General features: G+C 41.0%; 1 protein-coding gene across 2 annotated transcripts in view; it reads left to right on the top strand.

The window, feature by feature from the left end:
* Positions 1-23,578, top strand: part of TRMT9B (tRNA methyltransferase 9B (putative)) — an 84,114-nt gene extending 60,536 nt beyond the window's left edge. The window contains exons 2-5 of one of the 2 annotated variants that reach the window (XR_012787424.1): positions 3,907-4,061; positions 13,193-13,366; positions 13,922-14,996; positions 19,122-23,578. Coding sequence is in view for 1 of the 2 variants with exons in the window: in XM_075566014.1 (XP_075422129.1) it covers positions 3,907-4,061; positions 13,193-13,366; positions 13,922-14,931 (1,339 nt within the window). In the remaining variant the exon portion in view is untranslated. Of the gene's footprint in view, positions 1-3,906; positions 4,062-13,192; positions 13,367-13,921; positions 17,476-19,121 lie in introns of those variants that run through there. The other variant, XM_075566014.1, reaches the window with a different exon arrangement.
* Positions 23,579-23,910: the final 332 nt, after the last annotated feature.

Genomic DNA, 23,910 nt, shown 5'->3' with positions numbered 1-23,910 from the left:
GTATTGGTAAGAGACACTTACGTGGCATGGAGGACAATAAGGCTTTGTCCCCGCATGCTACTGCAGCGCCCGCTGCGGCGGACGCTGCAGGGACGAGAGCCCTCCCCTCAATGGCGCCGGGCCCGCTGCGAGGGGGGGCCGCAGCGCTGTGGCGAGAGTTTCTCCTGAGAGCAGGACTCGCGACGAAGCGCTAGGCCACGCCCCCCGGCGGTTCAGCCAATGAGGGTGAACCTGCTGGGTGACATCATGGCCACGCCCCCGTCACTCCCCCGCCACCCCCCCTTCCTGGTCTCTCTTTCTGCAGCTCACTGCAGACCGGGGAATCGGCTGCACGTGCCGCCAGCCTCGCGGGCGCGCGTGCAGCGGAGGCATAGGGACCTTAGCCTAAGATTGAATATGGGATTATCATACACAATCTCTACATTTCTGCCTATTAAGGGAAATGCAAACTTCCTCCCAGGCCAAAATCAGACATCCTTTCAATTTTGGAAGGCAAGGGCTTAAGGTGTATAGGACATTTGATAAAGGAAGACCAGGAAAGGATCCTAACCTTGGAGGAATTGAAGCAAAAATGGGAGATACCTAGTTCACATGGTTATTCATATGCACAGGTGACACATTATTGTAAATTACTGGAAAACTATAAAAAGGAAGTATTGCCAAATAATATAATTGATCACTTTTTTAGTCTTTCCAGAGAGAATAGATACATAGATACACTATATCAGATAGATATATATATATATATATATATATATATATATATATATATATATATATATATATATACCATAATACTGAGTTAAGTTATGGTGAGTAAAAAAAGTGACAAAAACCCTCCACAGGAAAGCAAATATGCAAATACAACTGTATGCTCATCTGCATGTCTTAGGCAGGTCTGCAACCCCGCCTTTCCCCATTATCACCCAGCATACAGCACTTCCACTGCAGCAAGGGATTCTGGGAAATGACATGCAAATGAGCACACAGTGTCACTTTTTGCCTCAAAAACCATTTTTAACATGGTTCCCTATAAGCCTCTTATGCATATCCAGTTAAAATCAACCCCACACTGATGAGACCCATCAAGGTCGAAACAGCTGTCTGTGGGTGATTTTCTGGGTATGCACCTTAACCCTGGCTGTGCTCAAAGCTGTGACCATGCAGCAAGCTTAAGCCTATAGGGAACCATGTTAAAAATGGTTTTTGAGGCAAAAAGTGACACTGTGTGCTCATTTGCATGTCATTTCCCAGAATCCCTTGCTGCAGTGGAAGTGCTGTATGCTGGGTGATAATGGGGAAAGGCGGGGTTGCAGACCTGCCTAAGACATGCAGATGAGCATAAAGTTGTATTTGTATATATATATATATATATATATATATATATATATATATATATATATATATTTATATATATATATATATATATATATATATATATATATATATATATCTGATATAGTGTATCTATTCTCTCTGGAAAGACTAAAAAAGTGATCAATTATATTATCTTACCAAATTATATATATATATTTTTTATTAGTCTTTCCAGAGAGAATAGATACACTATATCAGATATATATATATATCTGATATAGTGTATCTATTCTCTCTGGAAAGACTAATAAAAAAAATATATATATAATTTGGTAAGAGACAAAAATTGAGAGGATTTTTCAAAAGGTTTTTGTGGCCTGGAATAAAGATTTCAAGGAAATAATGGAATTAGATGTAATACTTACTGGTTTAGATAGAACTAGAAAATGTATCATATCAGAAACGTGGAGAGAGATGCAACTAAAACTGACACACAGGGCATATTGTGCGTTTAACATAAGTTACAAGAATACAGACAAATCCAGGAATAGATGTCCAAAGTGCCAACAACCAAAAGCAGACTTAAAAAAACTGCTTATGGGACTGCCCGAAGGTTGCAATTTTTTGGGACCAAGTGCTGGATTATATACAGCAGAATGTTAAAATAACTGTGGTTAAAGAACCAGTTTCTTTGATATTTGGCATCTTGGAGGAATGGAAGATCATGAATAACGGGGTGAGAATACCTAAATTCATAGAAATTACATTATTGGCAGCCAGAAAAAATAATAATGTTACATTGGATAAAGGATACACACCCTAACATGGAGATGCTAAACAAATATTTAACACAATTATTCATGTTAGATAAAAGAGAAGCTGAAACCAATAAAGAGCTAAAGACGGCCATTATTTAAAAAATGGGATCACTTTATTGAAATTTTACCAGACAGGGACAAAGAGGTTGTGATGCGGGCGTTTGACCAAACGTTGTGGTATTTACTAAGACGTCTGGTACGTGAGAGGCCCAGGAGGTGATGAGGGGGGAAAAGAATAAAATATCTAATGCCTGATATCCCTAGATAAGGTTAGGACCTATAGCACAGAAACAACAAAAGGAACAGTGGGTAAGGGGGAAAAGGTACAGAGGGAAATGCAGATAGAACTGACTCATCGATTTAAAATGTAATTTAATTTTTTGTTTGTCACTGTCTAAAGTATATGTAATTTTAATATATGATTTACTGGTTTAGTGCACTGTTAAATGTAAAGGAATATTATAATCACTGTAAACTGGTATTTTGTGGTCTCATTGAAATGTAATATGTTTTGTTTTGGAAAACGCAATAAAAATTTTCAACGATAAAAACCAAACAAACCAGCCAGTCCTGCCAAGGAAAAAAGTGAACTAAGGAGCCTCCGCCATGGGTCACGGAGACCTTTACCCTAAGGTAGAAATTATAGAGTGGAGGGGGAAAGGGAGAGAGTCGCAGACAGTGGGGGATTCTAGTCCTGGGCTCCGGGAAAGCTGTCAGCGAACTTTGACATTGTTTAATAGGTTGATCGACATGCACAAAAATCAAGCAGTATTTTTAAATTGTTTTTTTTTTTAACTTTTGACATTTGCATGGTGAATAAAGTGTTTGGGGCATAAACAAAAACTACCTAATGTGTTTTGGAGATAAGGCTGTTTGTCCTGTGGTGAATTGTTAGCTTTTCTCTGTCTTTTGTTTGCAAAATGTATGGTACTTGTCACTTTTACAAAACATCAGACAGGTATAAGTATTTTTAACAGTTTCCTTTATCTTTTAAGGTCTCCTTAATTTCAAGTTTTACAGTCTTTCCGTAATCTCTTTTGTCATAAAACTGTTTGTAATGTCCTGTATTGCCACAAATTATCAATCAAGTTTTATTTATTTTTATTGTTCTGGGTAATCAGCAGTAGTCATGCTGTCATAATGAGGCAACATGATAAAGGAGAAAACTACATGGGCCTGAAGAAATTAAAATGTATATTTATTTATTTTACCACACAGGGAACAAATGATTGAAGTATACTAGCATTTTTCTACGGAAACAAAATATATTTATTAGTGTCTTCAAAGAAGATGTATTTTGTCTATTGAGTGGCACTGACATTTTACAAATGGATAAGTAACCAAGGTGGATGCTGATGGTAATTATGGGGTTTGTTCATTAAACTGCAGTAGTGGAGATCGGGGCACTATCACACGGAAACTCTCATTGGAAAAATGGTCGTTTAATAAGATTTAGCCGCTGTTATAAGGGTTATAAGGGAAGCTACTTTAAGATAGAACATTTTAAACATCACTTTCAGTGAAAATGCTTGCAATCTGACCACATTTTACCAGTGAGGACCCATAGGATTGAATCTGAATGTTGTGATTATAAGTAAATTATAATAAAATCACATTTATTTAAAAAAAAAAATGTAATGTTATTTTTATACGTTATATGTGTTACATGGTATGCATACTGTAAGTATGGTAGTTACTGTATCGTATGTTTGCAGATGTATGCTATATAAAATATATGCTAATAAAGCAATGCCTTACCATTCTTTTACAGCATGGAATATGAAGCTACCCAGCTGGAAAAGCAACATGTTCACAGTGTGTATGAAAGTACAGCTCCTTACTTTAATGAAGTTCAAAGTAAGGCCTGGCCAAAGGTTCGCCAATTCATTCTGGATCAAAAGCCTGGCAGCCTCATTGTTGATATAGGTAAATGTTCTAAAAATGGTGTCCTGTCTATCTTGAGAGTGTACAAACAGTACTTTGAAATGGCTGTATAGACTTACTGCAGTGGGGTACAGTCCGATGTAGGACTACGTTAAACTAATGGGAGCTACATTTTTGAGAGTTTAAAAGTTATTGATTTATGTTTCTAATGATGCATATCAAACAAATAGTTTTAATCTATGAACTCTTTTGCTATTATTCGCTAGCACTGATCCTGAATGGGACTGCAACTTCAATTTAATTTCTCTGTACTTTTTAGACCTGGGATAGGTTTCCAGATATCATTTAGACCTGGGGCGGCCAACTCCAGTCCTCAAGGGCCACCAACAGGTCCAGTTTTAAGGATATCCCTGCTTCAGCACAAGTAGCTTAGTCAACGAGCCACCTCTTCTGAAGCAGGGATATCCTTAAAACCTGACCTGTTGGTGGCCCTTGACGACCGGAGATGCCCCCCCCCCTTGATTTAGACAGTCAGTAAAAAGATTGCAGTTTATTTGTATAATTATTAACTTTTGATTTAAAATAAGAGAAGAGAAAAACAGAGAATGAACCCTGAGTAGCTGATGCTACAAACTCAGCAGATATATAAGTCCATAGATTCCAGAATTAATCACGCAGCAACAGGATAAACACCACTATGTCCATGAAACAACCTCCATAATAAGACGATTTAAACCTGGATGGGTGGCTATATAGCATAACTGGTAAAGGTACAAAGGAGCCGCATCAGAGAAGAGCCCCAGAGTAAATCAAAAATCCAGAGACTGCTAGCCTCACCTGCATCCGGTGTTTCGGAGGATCGATCAGCTGGCCAATCACACGTCATGACCGATGAAGAAACTGCTGGGTGCTGCTGAAAGAAAACTGTGTGGCGCTCCTGATTGCTGATACCGGTGGCGTGATCCTGCCCGTATGAAGTACAAGAAACATGGGAGAACTCGGCGGTCACTGCTCCTCTGAAAGAACTCCAACCAAGCGCATAAAAATAAAAAACTTTATTTAATCAAAAGAAAATACATCCACAGGGACTGTGAACACTCTGACGCATTTCGTCCTATGGTAAGGACTTTATCGTCCTTTGATAAAGTCCTTACCATAGGACGAAACGCGTCAGAGTGTTCACAGTCCCTGTGGATGTCTTTTCTTTTGATTAAATAAAGTTTTTTATTTTTATGCGCTTGGTTGGAGTTCTTTCAGAGGAGCAGGGACCGCCGAGTTCTCCCATGTTTCTTGATTTAAAATAAGCCTGACCATTAAGTGTCCCGTGACTGCAACCCAGTCTTGAGATGACCTTCCTGCTAATGGTGCGTTAACACTTCTGCGCCATCTCTTCAAAATGCAGCAGTGTAACCCGTACATTGAAAAGCTGGTTGTTGCCATATTTGTTTTAACAATGTCCTTAGTAAGAATAAGAACATTAATTAATTAATGCTTTGATGATTATTATTAGTCCTACGTCTACGATTATGAGGTTCAAAAGTAGCTTCTCCCACTCCTTAATACATAAATGCTTCATTTATTTCGCCACTTTTGCCTTGTTATTCTGTCTTGGATACAACTTTTCCTATACTGCTGCTCTTGCAGTTTCTTTTTTTTCTATACTCTGTTAATAGAAATCAAAAATAAATTTCAGCCAGATCCTTTACATACAGTATAAAAATATACCGGCATACAGAAGTTAATCCATTCCGCAGCTGGTGCTCAACTAAGAGGTCAGCTAAAACTATTTCCCCGAAGTACTAAAATATATATTTTAATAAAAATAGTAAAGAAAAATAAAATAAATAAACAGAAATATCAAATAACCAAATGTAACAAGACAACATAAAACATCATTAGTGGGTCTGTGTATTTGCTATCCCAATACTGTAAAAGCTCCTGTTTTACATTTTAAGCTATTCAGTGGTTTACAGTAAATCTGCAATATTGAGAGAATCTTCCCTGGCCACATACCACTTAGCTAGAATTCTAGGAACCATTTAACCTGATGGAATGATTCATAAACCTCACCTGTACCCAATTAGGTAAAAAAACAAAAATGTTTTAGCTACATTGCCCATTTGCTTAAAAGGTATTTGATCTCTACCCTACATTGGAACAGGCATACCTTCACTCCACTTATAAAACTGTGAAAACCAGTTTATCTACTGGCTAGAATATTATTCACAGAGATTTTATTCAGTTCATCAATATTGCTATTCTTGCTGCCATTAACATAATATTAATAACTGCTGAGATACTGTACATGAGGAACTCTCTTTCCGATCTAGAAAATTACTAAAAATGATAATTGAAACGTACAGGGAATTTTACGTGTGTCTGTGTGTATTTACTGAATAATTTGGTACCAACATTTTCTTTCCAGCAAGTCCAAAATCAATGAATAATAGTAGCATCTTCCTTCCCACATTTAGACCAATTAGGAGGAAAATCTGATCAAAATGTCCTTCTCTGCAAAGGGAAAATGTAAACTCTATGCAGAATCTTAAATTGCCTCTCATGATTTGATGAGGATAGTGAAGATTTGGTGAAGACCCTCTTCTCTATTGAGACTGAGACCTGTGATACAGACTCGTCCCACACAGTAATATACATACACCCACTCACACTGGGACATTTCTCCAGTAATGTGCCGCTAGTCTCAGCCCATAGAAGCTTTCAAATATATTTAGGACTTTAACAAAGTACAGGAGGGAAGCACGTTTTAGAGAAAGAGAAGTACTAGAACAATAACTCATGCTCAGAAACTTGAAGGTGGAAGGCTCGGGAAATGTGATGAAGTACGTTTTCACTGAAATGGTGCTGGGTTCATGGAATAAGTTCCCAACAGAGGTGGTAGAGGCTAATACAGTCAGGAAATTAAAAAATGCTTCGTATAGACCAGTGATTTCCAACCTTTTTTGTTTGGAGGAACCCTTGAAGTATTTCAAAAAATCTCGGGGAACCCCTATCTGGCTGACACATATTAGGTTTGACAGGAGTCAGTCACAACATTTCACACCTCACGGGCCACCTCTATTTCCCACCCTTTACCCATGTATTTCTTTCTCATCCATCTCACTAACTCTCCCCCCCTCCCGTCTCGCATGTATTTATCCCTTGCGTCACTCTTACTCCCTCTTTTCCTCACTCACTCCCTCCTGCCCCCTCTCTTCTCTCACTCGCCCCTACCTTCCGTCAATTACCCCACTCTCTCTCAATCCACCCTACAAAATACATACCAAAAAAACCCCACCCCCAGGGGGGGGGGGGCTGTGGTCCATAGGAGGAACCACTGAGACTGCTTCAAGGTGCCCTGGTTGGGAATCACTGGTATAGACATAAGTCTATCTACTATATATTTTGGAATGTTGCTTGTCTGTTTGCTTTGCAACTGGACACCTCTTACGATATCATAACCAAATTGTGCTTGATGGTTCCTGAGATCAAGAAGCAGGTTTTTGTCTATGTTTGGATACAATTGGATACCATTTTGAATCACGATGGCGGACTGAACCTTTCAAAACGGCACAGATTCTAACCAAATTCGTCAAGCTTGTATTATATATATATATATTTTTCATGGTCTTGGAGCTATGGCTCTGACAGACAGACAGACCCACAGGCACTTTTATTACCATACATATGTGCACTTATACAGACACCATACACACAGACAAATACACATATGTATATTCAATTGATAAAAAACTTAATTAAAATGTAGTTAAGGTTTTTAAGCAAACTCTTCAAAAGTCTGGAAATGTCAAAGTTAAGGTGATACACAACCTTAACTCCCCCCCCATGCTTTGCTGATGTCATCATACATGACGTGTAACGTTGCTGACTGCAAGACAGGCTACGGACCCGCAGGGCAGAGGTAGGGAGTGATACACCGAACTTGGCCTGGGATCAGAAGCCTAGGAGGCAGGGGTAGTCAGGTCCGGTTCCGAGGTTGAGGCGGGCAGCAGACAGCAGGTGGCAGGCAAGAGGTAGTCAGATTCATTTCCAAGGTCAAGGCAAGCAGCAGTCAAAACAAAGACAAGACAGAGCTCAGACAGGACAAGGTAGCAAGTACTTTGCACGAGCAAAGACTAATAGCAACTGCCTTCTATATAAAGGCCAGAGGCAGCTGCTGGCAATGAGAACCAAAGAGAGGCTGATTTACTGTCAGTGGAGTAAGGGCAGGATTTGCCAGCAAGCAAGATGGCCGTGGTAGCTTCGAACCAGAAGATGTTTCTTCCTGTCAGCATTCATCCTGAATATTCAGACAGATCCCTTATAGCATCCCCCCCTTCTGGGTCGAACTCCGGGGCGACAAGGTCCTGGTTTTTCTGGCTGATGATGGTGGAACACCTTGACTAGGGCAGGGGCATGAAGATCTTGAGACTTCACCCAGCTCCTTTCCTCAGGACGATACCCCTTCCAGTCCACCAGATACTGAATTGATCCCCTGGAGATACTAGAGTCAAGTATCTGTTGTACCTAATACTCAATTTGACCCTCAATGATTACCGGATTAGGAGGAGAAGGGTCCTCTGAAAAGCGATTTTTCACCACAGGTTTCAGAAGGGATACTGTACGTGGAACATGGTGGGAATTTTTAATGAAGAGTTGAGCTCCAGTTGAAAAGTGACTTCATTGATCTTCCGGATGATATTGTAGGGACAAATGAATCGTGGTCCGAGTTTATCAGAATGTTGGCATAGACAGATATTCCGCATTGAGAGCCATACTTTATCCCAGATGGAGTGTGGGTATGATGGCTTCCGATGTTTATCTGCAGACTTTGTTTGTCTCTCATTAGCTGAGTGAAGGGTTGCCTGAATCCCTTTCCAAAGGTCCTGCAAGTTCTGTGCCCTGGTATCAGCCGCTGGAACACCTGTTGCTGGAGAATGAATGGGAAGGGTGCGGGGATGATAACCCCATGCTGCAAAAAATGGAGAATAGCCCAGAAGTCATGAGAAAAACTGTTACGTACAAATTCTGCCAGCGGTAGGAGTTATGCCCAATCATTCAGATGTTCATTAATGTAACATCTGAGGTATTGCTCCAATAATTGGTTGGTGTGCTCAGTTTGCCCTTTGGATTGCGGATGGTAGGCAATCGAAAAGTGATGTAAATCCCCAATCGCCTGCAAAATGCCTTCCAAATTTTCAAAATGAACTGGGATCCCCTGTCCAAGACAATCTGTAAAGGCAGTCCATGCAGACGAAATACCTCCTTGGTGATGATGTCCGCCAGTTCAGAAGAAGAGAGAAGCTTTTTAAGGGGTACGAAATTATCATGTTTCGTAAAACTGTCAACAATAACCAGAATTGTCGTCATACCCTGAGAGGGGGAAAGTTCCACAATAAAGTCCATGTATATGTGCATCCCCTCTAAGGGGCTGAGCTCTTTCCTATAATTTGGTCACTTCCTCCCTGAGGCTTAGAAGGGAGGGCACAGGACCTGTACCATGATAGGCTGCACACAGATTCCTGTGTCATCTCCCTCCTGTCACTCAGGATTTTGAGGAGGGGAAAAACCCCATAGGATAGCCTGTCACTGCCTATAGCTACTAGGACTTACGTGACAGGGAGGCAGAAAGATAGCCTTGACCAGCAATGGCTGTACTTGTTTGTTGGTTGGAAAGGAACGTTTGCAATGGCTGTTTGATGTATTGTTGCTAGGTGGGTTGTAATTAAGAACGTGCCAACAACATTCAGTAGGTAGGGCAAAGCTTTAGAATAAGCCTGTGTGTATAATTACACAATCTGTTCACAGGAAAAGAGGATAGGACTCTTTATAGGTAGGCTTCTTTCTCCTGCAGTAGGGCTGCTTCCCAGTCTGGCACTAGCTTTATAGGTCTAAGGCTAGGTCCCCAGTGGCCATGGCTGCGATGGCGTGCGCAGCGCACACGAGGTACGGCCCTCTATGGGGCTGGCCACAGTAGCTGCCTGTGTGCCCCGGCGCGATGCGCAGCCGCCTTTGCCAAAAAGACAAGAATTTTGTCTTTGTGCGCTGCAGCCGAGCATTGGCCACATCACGGCGGAGGTTCAGCCAATGAGGGTGAACCAGCCGTGTGACATCATGGTCATGCCCCTGCCACACCCCCGCTATGCCTCCCCATCGTGAGTACCCAGTAGTCCACCTGGTCGCGCTGATACCGAGAACGAGCGCCACCAGGCAACCCGTCACTGGGACCTTTGCCTATGGTCACTTCATTACAATCAAACTCTGCCCAGACACAGGTCAATTAACACATGAAAGGCACAGAAGACAAATATTATGTTAATTATAATCAGACAGTTCTCATACCTATGTTAGCAGTTGAGTTTGCTAAAATTTGCAGGACAGCAGATGTTAATTGCTGTGACAGGAGTTAACACATTGCATACCCGAGAAGAGAAAGATGAAGCCTGATAGGATCTGAAAAGATGAGTCCTCTAGTATTTCCAATTTAACTCCATATTGATGGCCAATTTAAGGATAGGCCTCATTATAGGTCGGCTGCTTGCCTCTTCAGTAGTCGATCTCTGTTAAAATAACTTAGACATGGATCAAAACTTCTGTGACTGTTTCATGTGTTCTTACTGCTTTCATTCAGTCCTACTTGTTCCTGATGTATATTTGTTTGATCCTCAATTATTGTTTTACTGTATTTGTATTTCCTACCTCAGATGTTCTCTTTCTCCATTTTAGCCACCCATATGGTACGTTATCTTACTGACTGCTGCCATATTTGTATCTTGGCTTGCTATTGTTACTAACTGTGCTTTATTAAGAACCTGCTTCAGCCTACAAATCTAAAAAAAAGGGTCTGTGTATTTGGCAATAGTCTCAAATAACTCTCATTGCCATTATTCTATTCACGCTTTGGCCTTCAGGATGTGATTCAGAAAAAGTCATTTTCTATTTGACTTTTTTCAAGAAGGACTTTCTTCAAGATGTCACTCCTTATTCCATTATGGATACTTTTTCTGTAACAGGCACTGTTTTCATCTAAAAAGTTCACTGCTACAGGTAGGTAGATTTGCGGCAGAAGGTGTACAATATAATGGTATATCACTGGTTAGTAAATATATTCCAAGGTCCCTTCAGCTTAGATGAACATATACAAATATATGTATCTAACCAATAATTGAGTACAGCAATTTTCCAAAATCTGATCACGAACAACAATTTGGGTCGGCATTGGGCCTTCTTGACACATATCATGGGCATATAATGTCTCTATCCATTTGCAAGAAAAGTAAATAAAACTTACACTACAACAATGACCAGTCCTGTGTAACTGATTTGCAATTGCATCTGTGTTTTACTGACTGAAGTAATATTGTCTTAATAAATCACGGTACAGTATTGAATGCGCGCTGGCCGTCAGAAGTTTTCTCTGAAATCCCTCTTCAGTGCTGCTCCCCTTCTCCCATGATCAGTGCGGCTAGAGAAGACTCACACATAAACAGACAAAAGGATGGGGGTGCAGAAAAGAGGGAAAGAATCACTGAGTGTTCAAAAGGCATATAACATTTTATAGTAGCATAAAAAAGTACAAAGACTTACAATAAAATGAGGATCTTATTGATGCAAGTACACCAGGCAGGTATAAACCACAACAGGAGCTCCGTAGTCCATAAACACCCCCTCCTCCGGATCGCAGATGGTGTGTGCCGAGGGAAAGTTCCAGACCGGCACCCGCTTGTAGTCTTCCCTGCAGGGAAGACTACAAGCGGATGCCGGTCTGGAACTTTCCCTTGGCACACACCATCTGTGATCCGGAGGAGGGGGGGTTTAAGAGATGTGTTCAGAGGTACACAATCGAGACTGTTTTAAGGTGAAATTTAAATAAGGATTTATTGCGCCTGTCACTTTAAACACACCAAACATGTAAATCAGCAAACAAAATCCGCTCCACTCTGGAGTATATATTCACTTATAGTCCAGCTCTCTTTAAGTGTGTGGTTATGACTCATCAGCCCAAATCATAGGGATATATATATAACAACATAGACAACAGTCTTATAAGAAAAGCCTTATCTGTTTCTTGCAGGAGAAGGCTTCTTTGTTCTTCTGGTGTCCACACCTTTGGGCGATAAGGCAATGTCAGGATCCAGGTTTAGAAGTACTTTCCCCTGTGTCTTGCTGGCAGCGTGCAGTCCAGTCCCTCTGCAGCTCAAGACACCTGTTCCTATGGTCAGTCCTACAATTTGTGAGACTCAGGAAAAATCTCACTTCCTGTCTCAAAGACAGGCTTTTCTAACAAATCTAATCAGCCAGGTGGTGTTGGTTAATTGACTACCAGCAGTTAACACCACACTGCTGGATTAGAGGCACATTTCCTGAACAGGGATAAATGGACTACGTAGCTCCTGTTGTGGTTTATACCTGCCTGGTGTACTTGGATCAATAAGATCCTCATTTTATTGTAAGTCTTTGTACTTTTTTATGCTACTATAAAATGTTATATGCCTTTTGAACACTCAGTGATTCTTTCCCTCTTTTCTGCGCCCCCATCCTTTTGTCTCTTAATAAATCACTACTGTATTTAATCCTGAATTGTATTGCATACAAACCATGCTCTTCTTAATACATCAAACCTATTACACATGGAGAATATTTAAGTGTGGTTGCTCTCTCCAGTAAATGTGTTGCATCTTAATGAAAACAACCAATGAGCCAGGGAAACAGCACATAGAGTAGATGGATATGGGAGAAAAACAGTCTCCACTGAAATCAGTGTTCCTGTCAAGTGGAATGTTGTACTCTAAAATGTTTGGCTCCTGGTTCAGCTTTTGCTCTTTATCTGTTATGCTACATGTTCAAGTTTAGCACAATGCTATGTAAATATTACCAAAAACCTTGCTCTTTTACATAGACTGCACAATCATTTAGTCTTTGATGTCAGTTATGTTTAAGTTGCCAAATTTGCACATGGAGTAAAGAGAAAATTAGCCATCCAATGGTATCATCACCATCTTCGAAATATTGTAGGTTATTACCAGTGCTAGTTGCCCATGTGGTCGTGTCAGCCCTGCATGACAAGAGACTTGCACCTTGTATATTCAACCTACCACTCTGTGTATGCTGTAGAGCAATCTATGGGGAAAAAAACAATAGATACAGTAAAAGAAATGTTGCTTTTATTTTTGCAGGCTGTGGGACTGGGAAATATCTCAGTGTTAACAGCGATGTGTACAACTTAGGCTCCGATTACTGCGAGTCTTTAGTGGAGATTGCAAGAAATAACAGACACGAAGTCATGGTATGTGACAACCTGAATCTTCCCTTTAGGGACCAGTGCTTTGACACTGTCATCTCCATTGGAGGTAAGACATTTAGCTCTTTCTTATTCGAGTATTGCAGTCGTTTTCCTTCCAATACCCTTTGAAAGATTATTTGTTCTGCTTATTAAAGTCTGCAAATGACTTCAAAGTACACGTATAGCAATATCTATGAGGTGCTTTTATTATACAGGTGTTAACTTTGCTTTTATTCTAGTGTTTCAAATAGGACTTTTGCCCTTTTTAATGGTGCAGAGTTATACTCTACAAATCACTGCAAATACAGCATATGTTTATTGCATGTTTATTTTAATGCATGAGCAGGCACAGAAAGCTGAAGCAAGTTTTCACAACAACACAGACCTATGCATATTTCACTTAATTGCCTTACAACTAGGTTAATTAAATATAATTTTTATTAGTATGTGCACATTCTTTTGCTATTGGCCTGTCCTTGACTTCTAATGCAAATTCAAGTTGGTCATCTGTTTTTTTTTAAGTGAAAAAAGTAATATGGTCTTCAGTCACATCATGTAACCGGGTCAGTTTTAAATAGCATCTTGGCAATTAATTTGTGAATTCTGCTTACTCTTTTCCTAGTGATTCATCATTTTTCCACGAAGCAAAGAAGAATTCAAGCAATAAAAGAAATGGCTAGAATTTTACTTCCAGGAGGTCAGATTATGCTGTATGTTTGGGCAATGGAACAAAAGAATCGTCGGTTTGAAAAGCAAGATGTATTTGTACCCTGGAACAAAGCGTTACTCTCTCGATGCCCCTCTGAAACGAACCAGTCTGAAAGTAAAATGAATCTTTGTTATAATGCTAAGCTACCGGATATAACCCCAAAGCAAGTAAGAGAGACGGAAACGGTTAGCATCAATAATTTCAGGCAGTCTCTTGATTGTAAACAATCGCACAACACAGGCATGCCTGCTGAGACATGCTGCATCAAGTTTCCGCATGAAGAAAACCGGGTTTACAGTGCCATAGGCAGATCTATCCGTTCGTGGTTCTTTTCCCGATCACTCGATGAATCCACCTTAAGAGGGCAAATTGAGAAAATGAAGTCTCTAAGCCCTGTAGGCGGGTGGGCAAGCAGGACCATATCCGCACAGCCTTCTCGACACTGCAGCCTAGATCTTGGACACCAGAGGTTGTTATTTAAGGAACGCAGTTTAGATGATGACGAAGTATTTGTTAAAAATGAATCACACAAAAAAGCCCAGTGGTTCCTAGCCTTTAATTCCACACAAAATGAAAACGGAAGGCTGTGTGAAATTGTGCAAAGTAGCACCGAAAACGCTTCTTATCAGGCGGATGCTACATTCTGCAGTTGTGTATGTAGCAATGACATGGATACGTCTACACATAGTAAAATCTTGAAGAGAACTTCAACTACAGACTCAAATGATTCTATTTTGGATGAAACTATATCTGTTGGTGAACAGGACACTGATATGTTTGACCCCAAAGCATATATGCGATATTATCATGTGTTTCGTGAAGGTGAACTCTGCAGTCTGTTAGAAGCTGATGTGCCTGAACTTCAAATGATAAATTCCTGCTATGATCATGGCAACTGGTGCATAATTGCAGAAAAGAAATAGCAATTATTAGAAGTGATTTTAACCAGTCACATCTCATGTAATGGAAACCACACCAGGCTTGTCTGGTATGGGAATTCAATTCTCTATATTCTGAAGGGTTTTTTATGTATGGTAAAAAATATGTATGTATATATATATGTAGATTAATATATTTTCAACTTGTTTTAGAGAAGTTGTTGAAAATACTTGAAAAAAATAACCTATGAAAATAAGCTGTACATCCTTTAATATTAGAGGTTTTTTTTTTACTAGTCCTGTGTTCTTTAAGATAGATAAATGACTCTAATTTTATATTATTTCACACTATAGAGGTATGTTTATTTTTTTCCAATTGGCAAAAATGTTCTTAATGCTACTAGATGCCGGTTCCTACCTGATAGCATCATAACAGTGATATGGGGTGAAGAAAAATCTGCAAGGGTAGGAGAATTGAGGATGGGGAATAATGGTACAGTATGTATGGGGCTATCCAATAGCAGCAATATGTAACTTGCAAACAAACTGTTCAAGCTCATATAACCTGGTCGTGAGTATTGCAATATATTGTATGTAGTTCCTTTGCTAGGGAGCCTGTGACCATATAGGTCTGGCCCGTCAAACTCAGAATAGCTTGGGCGCCGATTCTTACATCCGACTGCAAGACTCTGGCCGCACCAGAATTTTTGTTTTATAAACAGTCACTATGACCTACGCGTACTTTTTTAAAATCTTGTTTTCCTTATTAAAAATATGTAAACGTCACTGGTATCTCCCTCTCTGCCCAATCCCCTCTTTCTCCTCTATCACACCCATCCTTTCTCTCTCTCTCGTTCCCCATCCATTCTCTCTTCCATCCCTTTTCTCTCTTCCATCCCTTTTCTCTCTCTCCCTCATTCCCTCTCTCTCCCCATGCCCCCTCTCTCTCTCTCTCTTTCTCACCCCCTCTCTCTCTCACCCATCTTTTCTCTCTCCCCATCCCTTGTCTCTCACCCCCAGTTTAGATGATCTCTTTTCTTTCACTCTCTCTCTCCCCCACAACACACACACACACACACACACACACACACACACACACACACACACACACACACACACACACACACACACACACACACACACACACACACACACACACACACACACACACACACACACACACACACACACACACACAATACCCCACTCCCCACAATACACACACAATACCCCCTCTTGCTCCACAATAAACACCCACACCCACAATACTCCCCCTTCCCCACAATACCCCCCACCCCACAACACACACCCAATATCTTTGCCTCACAACAAGCACACACATAATACGTCGCCTGCCCCACCACACACACACAGACAATACCCCTTCCCTACAATGCACACACAATACCCCCCACCCCACAATACACACACAAATAATTATCCCCTCCCCACAATGCACACACACAACCAACCTCCCCACAATACCTCCACCCACATAAAATCACCCTCCCCCACAAAATTCACACAATACCCCACCCCACATAATACCCAACCCCCACAAAACCCACACAATACCACTCTTGCCGCAATACCCATAAAAACACCCTCGCCACAATACCCCCACCCCCAGAAAATACTCCCACCCCCACAAAACTCACAACCCCCCTCACGACAATACCCACAAAAAACATCCTCCCCACAAATCCCACACAATACCCCCAACCCCACACAACACCCCCCTCGCCTACAAAACCTTACCTTGGGGAGAGCCTCCAGTGCCACACAGTCGTGGGAAGTTCAGCCCGGGCCCTACTATATGGCCTGCATCAGGGGTCAGAGGAGGCCTAGATCAGCTGGGGGATCAGTGACCGGGACTAGCAGGGGGGAGCATCGGGATGTCCCAGCTCTCCCTCCTGGTTCGAGCGCAGGGTCTGTGTATTGAGGTGTTTGACAGCCCTAATATAGGGCCACATTGAGTGCTACTCAATAAGACATGTTCCATGCTGGAAGACACCCTGCGGCCCTATTCAAGAGAATGGGCCATAAATGACCCTAAGGCTGTGCTTATACTGACGGCGACGCGACTGATGACGTCACCCGTCGCCATTGCGATAGTTGTAATTTAAGTTTAGGCGACGTCGCTGGCTACAAGGCCAGTGAGGTGAGACAGGGGGAAGGCAGAAGAACGGAGAAGCTCTCTGATTGCCCACAAGGGGAGATTGTCGCTGAAAAAATCAAATAACAGTGACTACCTGATTTTTGGTAGCGCTGTTGCTTGGTCGCGCCGTGGCGTGTATTATAAGCGCCAGCACCAATTCATTTGTTTTGATGCGATGTCGCCGTCGCCGGCACTATAAGCGCAGCCTAAGCCATGTTTAAGATGTCTTAAAGAGTAGCCCTGCTTAGTAATTATAAACCAACATCTGATCGTTTTCAAAAGGCATGTTGTTTAGAGACGTTCTAAGAAAACCGGCACATTTTTATTAAAGTATTAATCCACCTTTTATGACTACATATTAAACTATGCACAGATAACAATATAGTACCAATGGAATCTCTGCATATTTTGACCCATAATACTGTATATAAGGACTGTAGGGGTGGGGGTGGGGGGGGGGGGGTTGGCAGGGAGGAAAATAAGATAAGGCCTAGGTGTAAAGGTATAGAACTGGGGGGCAGGTAGGGCCACCATAGAGGGGGGGAGCCAACTGTGCCTATCTGCATGGAGGGAGCCTGCTAGAGGCTTGTGGACAGGCCTGCAGAGATAGCTGTCAGAGGGCGCCTGCTGGCCCACAGCCTCCATCAGGCCCCCTCTGGCAGACAGTCTCCTCAAAGACAGAGATACAAAGTAGAGCTCTACTCACAAGTTCATAATGAAGTTCTCCATTTAACGTGACAGCCAAGAACATTGGAATAACAACGTTTCAGTTCCCATATGGTCCTTTCATCAGGGTTGTCCTCGCCTGAAGCTGTTTCCCCTCACTTTGGAATCCCCCTCTGGCAAACACTTCTGCGGGCACCCTCCAGCAGGCCCCCTCTGACAGGCACCTCCGCAAGCACCCTCCAGCATGTTACCTCTGACAGGCACCTCTGATAGCCCTCCAGCAGGCCCCTACAGAGATCAGCTATAACTGCTTCCAACTCTTGGCTGCAAATCAGCATCTCAGTTCACATTCATTCAGGTGACCTTTTTTTTCAGGTGTGCCAATAAATGGGCACAATTATTTTGGTGGTCCACTGTCCTAGTCCCCCCTACATCCGGTTTAAACAAAATAACACCAAACATAAACAAGGATAATAAAAAGATTTAAATATTGCAAAGATGTTTTTATTTAAAAAAAAAAAAATACTTGAAATCATAATAATAGAAAAAGAAGAATTAGAATTTAATACGTCTCAATAAGATTTCTGGTCCGGCATTTCAGTTAGCAGTTTCTGAATATTAGGATCGATTTTTGAGGATGATAACAGAAGCAGATGGCGCCCACATCAGCATCTGTCACTACAGATCTGTACTTATTTTTAACAAAGTTGATTCCCGAAAACATCTGCTCACAAAACAAATAGAAGGAATAACTTACATTTCATTTTTATTTAATTATTTAAATGGATTCAATTTCTGTTTTTAATTGTTAAAGAAGTTATTAGAATTGTGTTCCTTTTCAAAATGTGTGTTAATATTCAGACATTTCCCCTATCATGTTTTAACATTTTAAGGATTTCATATTGTATAATATCAATTTCTCAGGTTTGCTCCTTCATCACTAGGTGGCCGCCCCTCACCTAGACCCTATTGCCCCAATAGCTCTGTTTGTTTAGTATGTGTGAATAATTATGGCTATTTTATATTCCCAATGTGAAACATACTTTTTTTTTTATAATGATATGTAGAATTTATAATGGTTTTCAACACTAAAGGCGACATTAGATGAACTCGACAGTAATAAAAAAAGACCCACATATTTATTTTATTCGGCAATTGGAGAGAATTGTCAAATAGATTTTTTTGATCAGTCTTTGTTTTCTTCTTCTTCTTTTTTTTTTTTCAGCGCACCTGAATAGGCTTACTTAAACAAATGCGACAATCCTTAAACAGCAGTCCACCCGCATTTTAATTTGTATTTATTTTTCATAACATGAATGGGGTGTGGGGGGAGAGGGGTTTCAAGATTGAGCTGCGCTATTCTCAGTTCCAGGGACGCCAAGATTCTCAGAAATGTTTATTTTTTCCCCAGTTAACCTGCAAATACAATCAAAATTGCTGCCGGGATCATCCAATAGGAAGCTGCAATGTCATGTCCAGATAGCAACCCATTGGCCTACGAGAGTGAGGCTGATCCCAGGCAGGGCTCATTATTGATTTCCTCAAAGCAAGAAAAATAAGCAGCAGAGAAAGAGGTCGTTTTATTTTTGTAAATGGAACCTGACCTGGGAACAGAGCAGTTCAAAAATTGTGTAGAAGAATTGTTGTTTCAAAAGTGAACATTTCTCTTTGGTATTTTTTGGAAAATGAAGTAAGGCTGGCTTTTCATCAGTTGCTTTTTCCCTTGTCATAATAACTTCACCTCATGTATGCGTGTTCTTGCCTGTCATAAGACCAAAGGTAAGGAAAACACCAACATGTAGATAAGGCTCAACATAGAGTGACGCCGCGTACAAGAAGGTTCCCATCTGAAACCCTCTCCGAGTTCCAGCTTGACATGTTTGACTGAATGAATAAAAATGCTCAGAGTTGCCTGTTTAAAAATAGAAACAATAAACTTGATTTAACCTATTACATAAAGCCCTACCATTCATTCAAGGAGGTGCACCGAAGAGTGATCGTCATTAGTCATTGAGTAGCTAATTCAAGATGTGTTCATATTTTGTTTCTGCCTTCTGGTGCCTGCTAATGAAGACATTGTTGCTTTGCTCATACCTTGTAATTTGCATGGGAATGAATGACTATTTTAAGGTTGTAGCAAATCATCAGCCTGGGATCAGATGGAAATGTTCTTCCCGCACAAAAATAAATAAGTCTGTGGAGTCTTTTTATTTTCACAATCACTGATGCAGCCTCTACCAGGGCCAATATATTCTTTACATTTCTAACCTACACTAATGGCAACTGAGAGGTGTATTAGTCATTAGGAGGATCTAAGGGGCAACCAAGCTATGAATCATACTGTTTATATTTCAGTTTATGTTGTAAGTGTTTAGTTTATACCAGGGGGGGGGGGGGTCAACCTTTTATTCAAGTGGGACAATACATGGACACACATTGTTTGGTGGTCTATTGTTTTACTGTCCCCTCTCCTCTTTCACCTTCCTCACTCAATCCCCCTTCTCTCACTCAATTCCACTACTGTCTCACTCAATTCCCCTACTCTGTCATTCAATTCCCCTCCTCATCTCTCTCAATCCCCCCTCCTCCTTTCACTCAATCCTCCCATCTCTCTCAATATCCCCCTCATCTCCTCAATTCATACCCCTCCTCCTCTCAATTCCCCCGTCCTCTCACTCAAGCCCCTCCTCTCACACAATCCCCCCCTTTCTTCTCTCTCTCAATTCTCCCTCTCATATCGCTCTGTTCCCCCCCCCCCCCCCTCTCGCTCAATCCCTTCTCCTCTCACTCAACCTCGCTCCTATCGCTCTGTTTCCCCCCCCCTCCTCTCACCCAACCTTGGGGGTTGGGTAAAGGCCCCTTATCCCATGATGGAGGGGAGCGGGGGCCCTGTGGGCGGATACGGAAGATGGCTTCACTTACAGACTGTCCCAACTTCCGGCACCAGTGGGGGAAGGAGGGTTGCTGGCGCCGGAATACCAAATACCACATACCACAATGAACTTTCCAAAAGCTGTGATTCTTTGTACTCTTTCTATCCTCCAATACCTGGGAAGTCTCTCCTCCTGCATCTCACTATGCCGTCCCTACTGCTTTTTCTGTTTACTATTTTCTCCTTTGTGAACGTCTCTGTTCTCTCCCACTCCCCACTGCACCATTATTTATACACCTCTTGCCCAAAAATGTATTTACCCGTCAATAAAAAAACACCCACACAAATCCCCTATTCACACCTTCTATCTACTCCTTCCTGCTGCTGGGGAACTCCCCCAAGCCTGAACCCAGACATACAAACCTGATTTCACCCATCCTCCCTGCCATCTCTTCCCATGTAAATTGTGTTACCTCTCTCATTTTAATACTGACTAACCTTAAAACTTGCCCCACAAATCAAGCATCCCAATAGCCTGCACTCATGGTTACTGTCCCACATTCAGTCATTCCTACCACCCATTGTGACCAAGCACTGCCATCTACAGCACTTATTCCCTCACTTACCAGAACTCCCTCCTACTGTCTCTGTACATTCTCCCTACCTACCAATTAGATTGTAAGCTCCTCGGGGCAGGGACTCCTCTTCCTTAATGTTATGTTTATGTCTAAAGCACTTATTCCCATGATCTGTTATTTATATTATCTGTTATTTATTCGATTATCACATGTATTACTACTGTGAAGCGCTATGTACATTAATGGCGCTATATAAATAAAGACATACAATACAATACAATACCTTCTGTCTCTGAAAATTCCCCATCAAACCTCGTAGATTGTAAGCTCTTCGGGGCAGGGATTTCCTTTCCTATTGTCTGATTGTGCTGCACTTATTGTATTATTATAATTCCCTGTACTGTATTCTTTGTGAAGCGCTGAGTACACTTTTGGTGCTATATAAATAAAGACATACAATACCACGGGCCCTGGTTTGGCAACCACTGGTTTATACATTTACTGTATGATAGGCAAGAGGTGAGTAGGGTACTCAGCCTTGCGTTGCTCTACATTTCCTATGTTCCTTTTTTAAATATTTCACATGGAATCAGATCCCTTTTAAAATAAACCCCAACAGTTTCACAGTTGTTTTGAAATTCTAATAAAGGGCATTAAAGCAGCAATCCCTTTTTTTCTTATTTATTTTTTTAATCTTATCTGAAGTCATGGGTCTCCGAAGCTCATTGGTGGTCCCCCGGTGTTCAGGGACCCCCCGTTCTAGAGATATTTGTAGCCCTGACTCTGGCAACCATATTGTTAAAGCAGTTTGCCCACCAAAAACAAAAACATTGTGTTTTGGCAAAACCAAAACGTTTTAGAACCAAAACTATGTCCAAAAATATCTGATGTTCTTTTAATTGAACCTATAATAAAACACCAGTGAAAGTGTCCGTCCTTTCTTTTAGGACCGTGTTGAAAGGTGATAATTACTATTCACTATAGAGCGAAGTAATTATTGGGCCAATTTTGTCTTCCAGAAACCTGCTTGTTAAATGTACATACTATTCAAATTAAGCATACTCCACACAGGGACACTGTAATAGAATGCAACATTTAGCTGGAAATGACTACCAGGAAATACAGTGGAATATTATAATAAGAAAGCATATTTGAAAGTCTGTCATCACAATGTTTCTCATTTAAGATGAAAGACTAACGGGGACCAAAATATTGATATGAAATAATAAAACATTACTCACTAATTAATGCACATGCCTCATTCTGCTTTGTGAGCATGCAGCAGGGAAGAAAGGGAAGGAAGAGCTCATTTGGAAGGTTTATAAATACAGATGCAGCCAATGTGATTGCAACCTGTTGCGCGCTGCATGAGGACATACAGTACACAACGCACCAGCGGGAGGTGGCCATTGTTTTGCGTGAGAACTGGGTGGGGCTATCGCTCTGTTTCATGCCCAGGAGAGCACTATGGGTTGCAATAACATTGGCAATTGTTGTTATATTTGCTTTCTGATGAAGACTGTAAACCATATGAAACATCTACAAAGAAGGCGCTCAATGACTGTAGCACCAGCAAAAAAATATGCAACATATATTACTGTATTAGTGTTATCTTGTAAGAGAGAAAAAATAAATGTGAACAATAATTAATTAATTTGGCTATTCTGAATGACGAGCTGCAAAATGACATCTACTGTATGCACATTGCTGGATGTATTCATAATGAGTTATGTGTCCCCAGAAACCTTCGAATTGTATTAGGTTAGGAACAGACTGAAAATATGACATGCCTGACACACAGAGCAGACCTGGACACCAAGATTTCTGATTAGAAATTCAGTATGCGGCGCTGTAACCCATTCTTTATCCCATGCACACGTGCTTAGCAAGCAAAGTATGCCGCTGGATCATTTTTTTTTACATAGTAACATCTGGATGATATGGGTAATTGGTAGTGAATGTCTTCATTAAGAGGCAATAGCATTTTAAACATTCTTGACAGCTCCACTCCTCACATGGAGTTTGACCTGCTTGCTGCTTGTCACTTTTTACTACCTCATGTTAGTTGAAGGATATTTTTACTACGGTGTATTTTTAGTGTCTTTAGTGTTTCTGTGAATCCAGCTGACATCCTGTCAACTGTTGTAAATGTTTGGGCAACATAGCTGTTTATTGCTGTTAAAATATTACCACAAACAGACATTTTAACATGTGTGGACAGATATATGTGAGAAGTATGAGCTCCAATCATTGGAGAAGCATTCAGAGGTTTGTGAATTTGTCCACACTTGTTTCCCAGGTGGATTTGAAGGCTACTAGTACTGGCCATTGCATGTCTAACATTCATAGACAGGGAGGCAGATGGTATATGTAGGTTTATGATTTTTTGAATAAGTGTGGTAAGATTATTACTTACATTTAGTGTTACTTATAATTAATATTTTCTATGTGCTTTCTCTTTTTATTGCATACAATATGTTTGCATACCTTTTCATTACTTAATATGAGAATTATTCAATGATTTAGGACCTTATTCTATATAAACCAAAGCAGCCGTTTGAGCTGTTTCCGGGCGACAATCCGTAGTGAAGTCAGTGGGAATTTTTGTCCGGAAATGGCCCAAGCAGCTGCTTCGGCGTACAAAGAAAAAGGCCCTTATATTACACCTGAGTTGGGAAGACCTTATAAGTCTACGCTAAAGATGCTATAATAATAAAGATATTAGCTTGTAGACAGAAAGGACTTGCAAC

This window comes from Ascaphus truei, chromosome 1 (genome assembly GCF_040206685.1).
Source record: "Ascaphus truei isolate aAscTru1 chromosome 1, aAscTru1.hap1, whole genome shotgun sequence".
Classification (NCBI taxonomy): Eukaryota; Metazoa; Chordata; class Amphibia; order Anura; family Ascaphidae; genus Ascaphus; species Ascaphus truei.
Note: the sequence above shows the minus strand (reverse complement) of the source record. Positions and strands in the feature narration are given on the sequence as shown.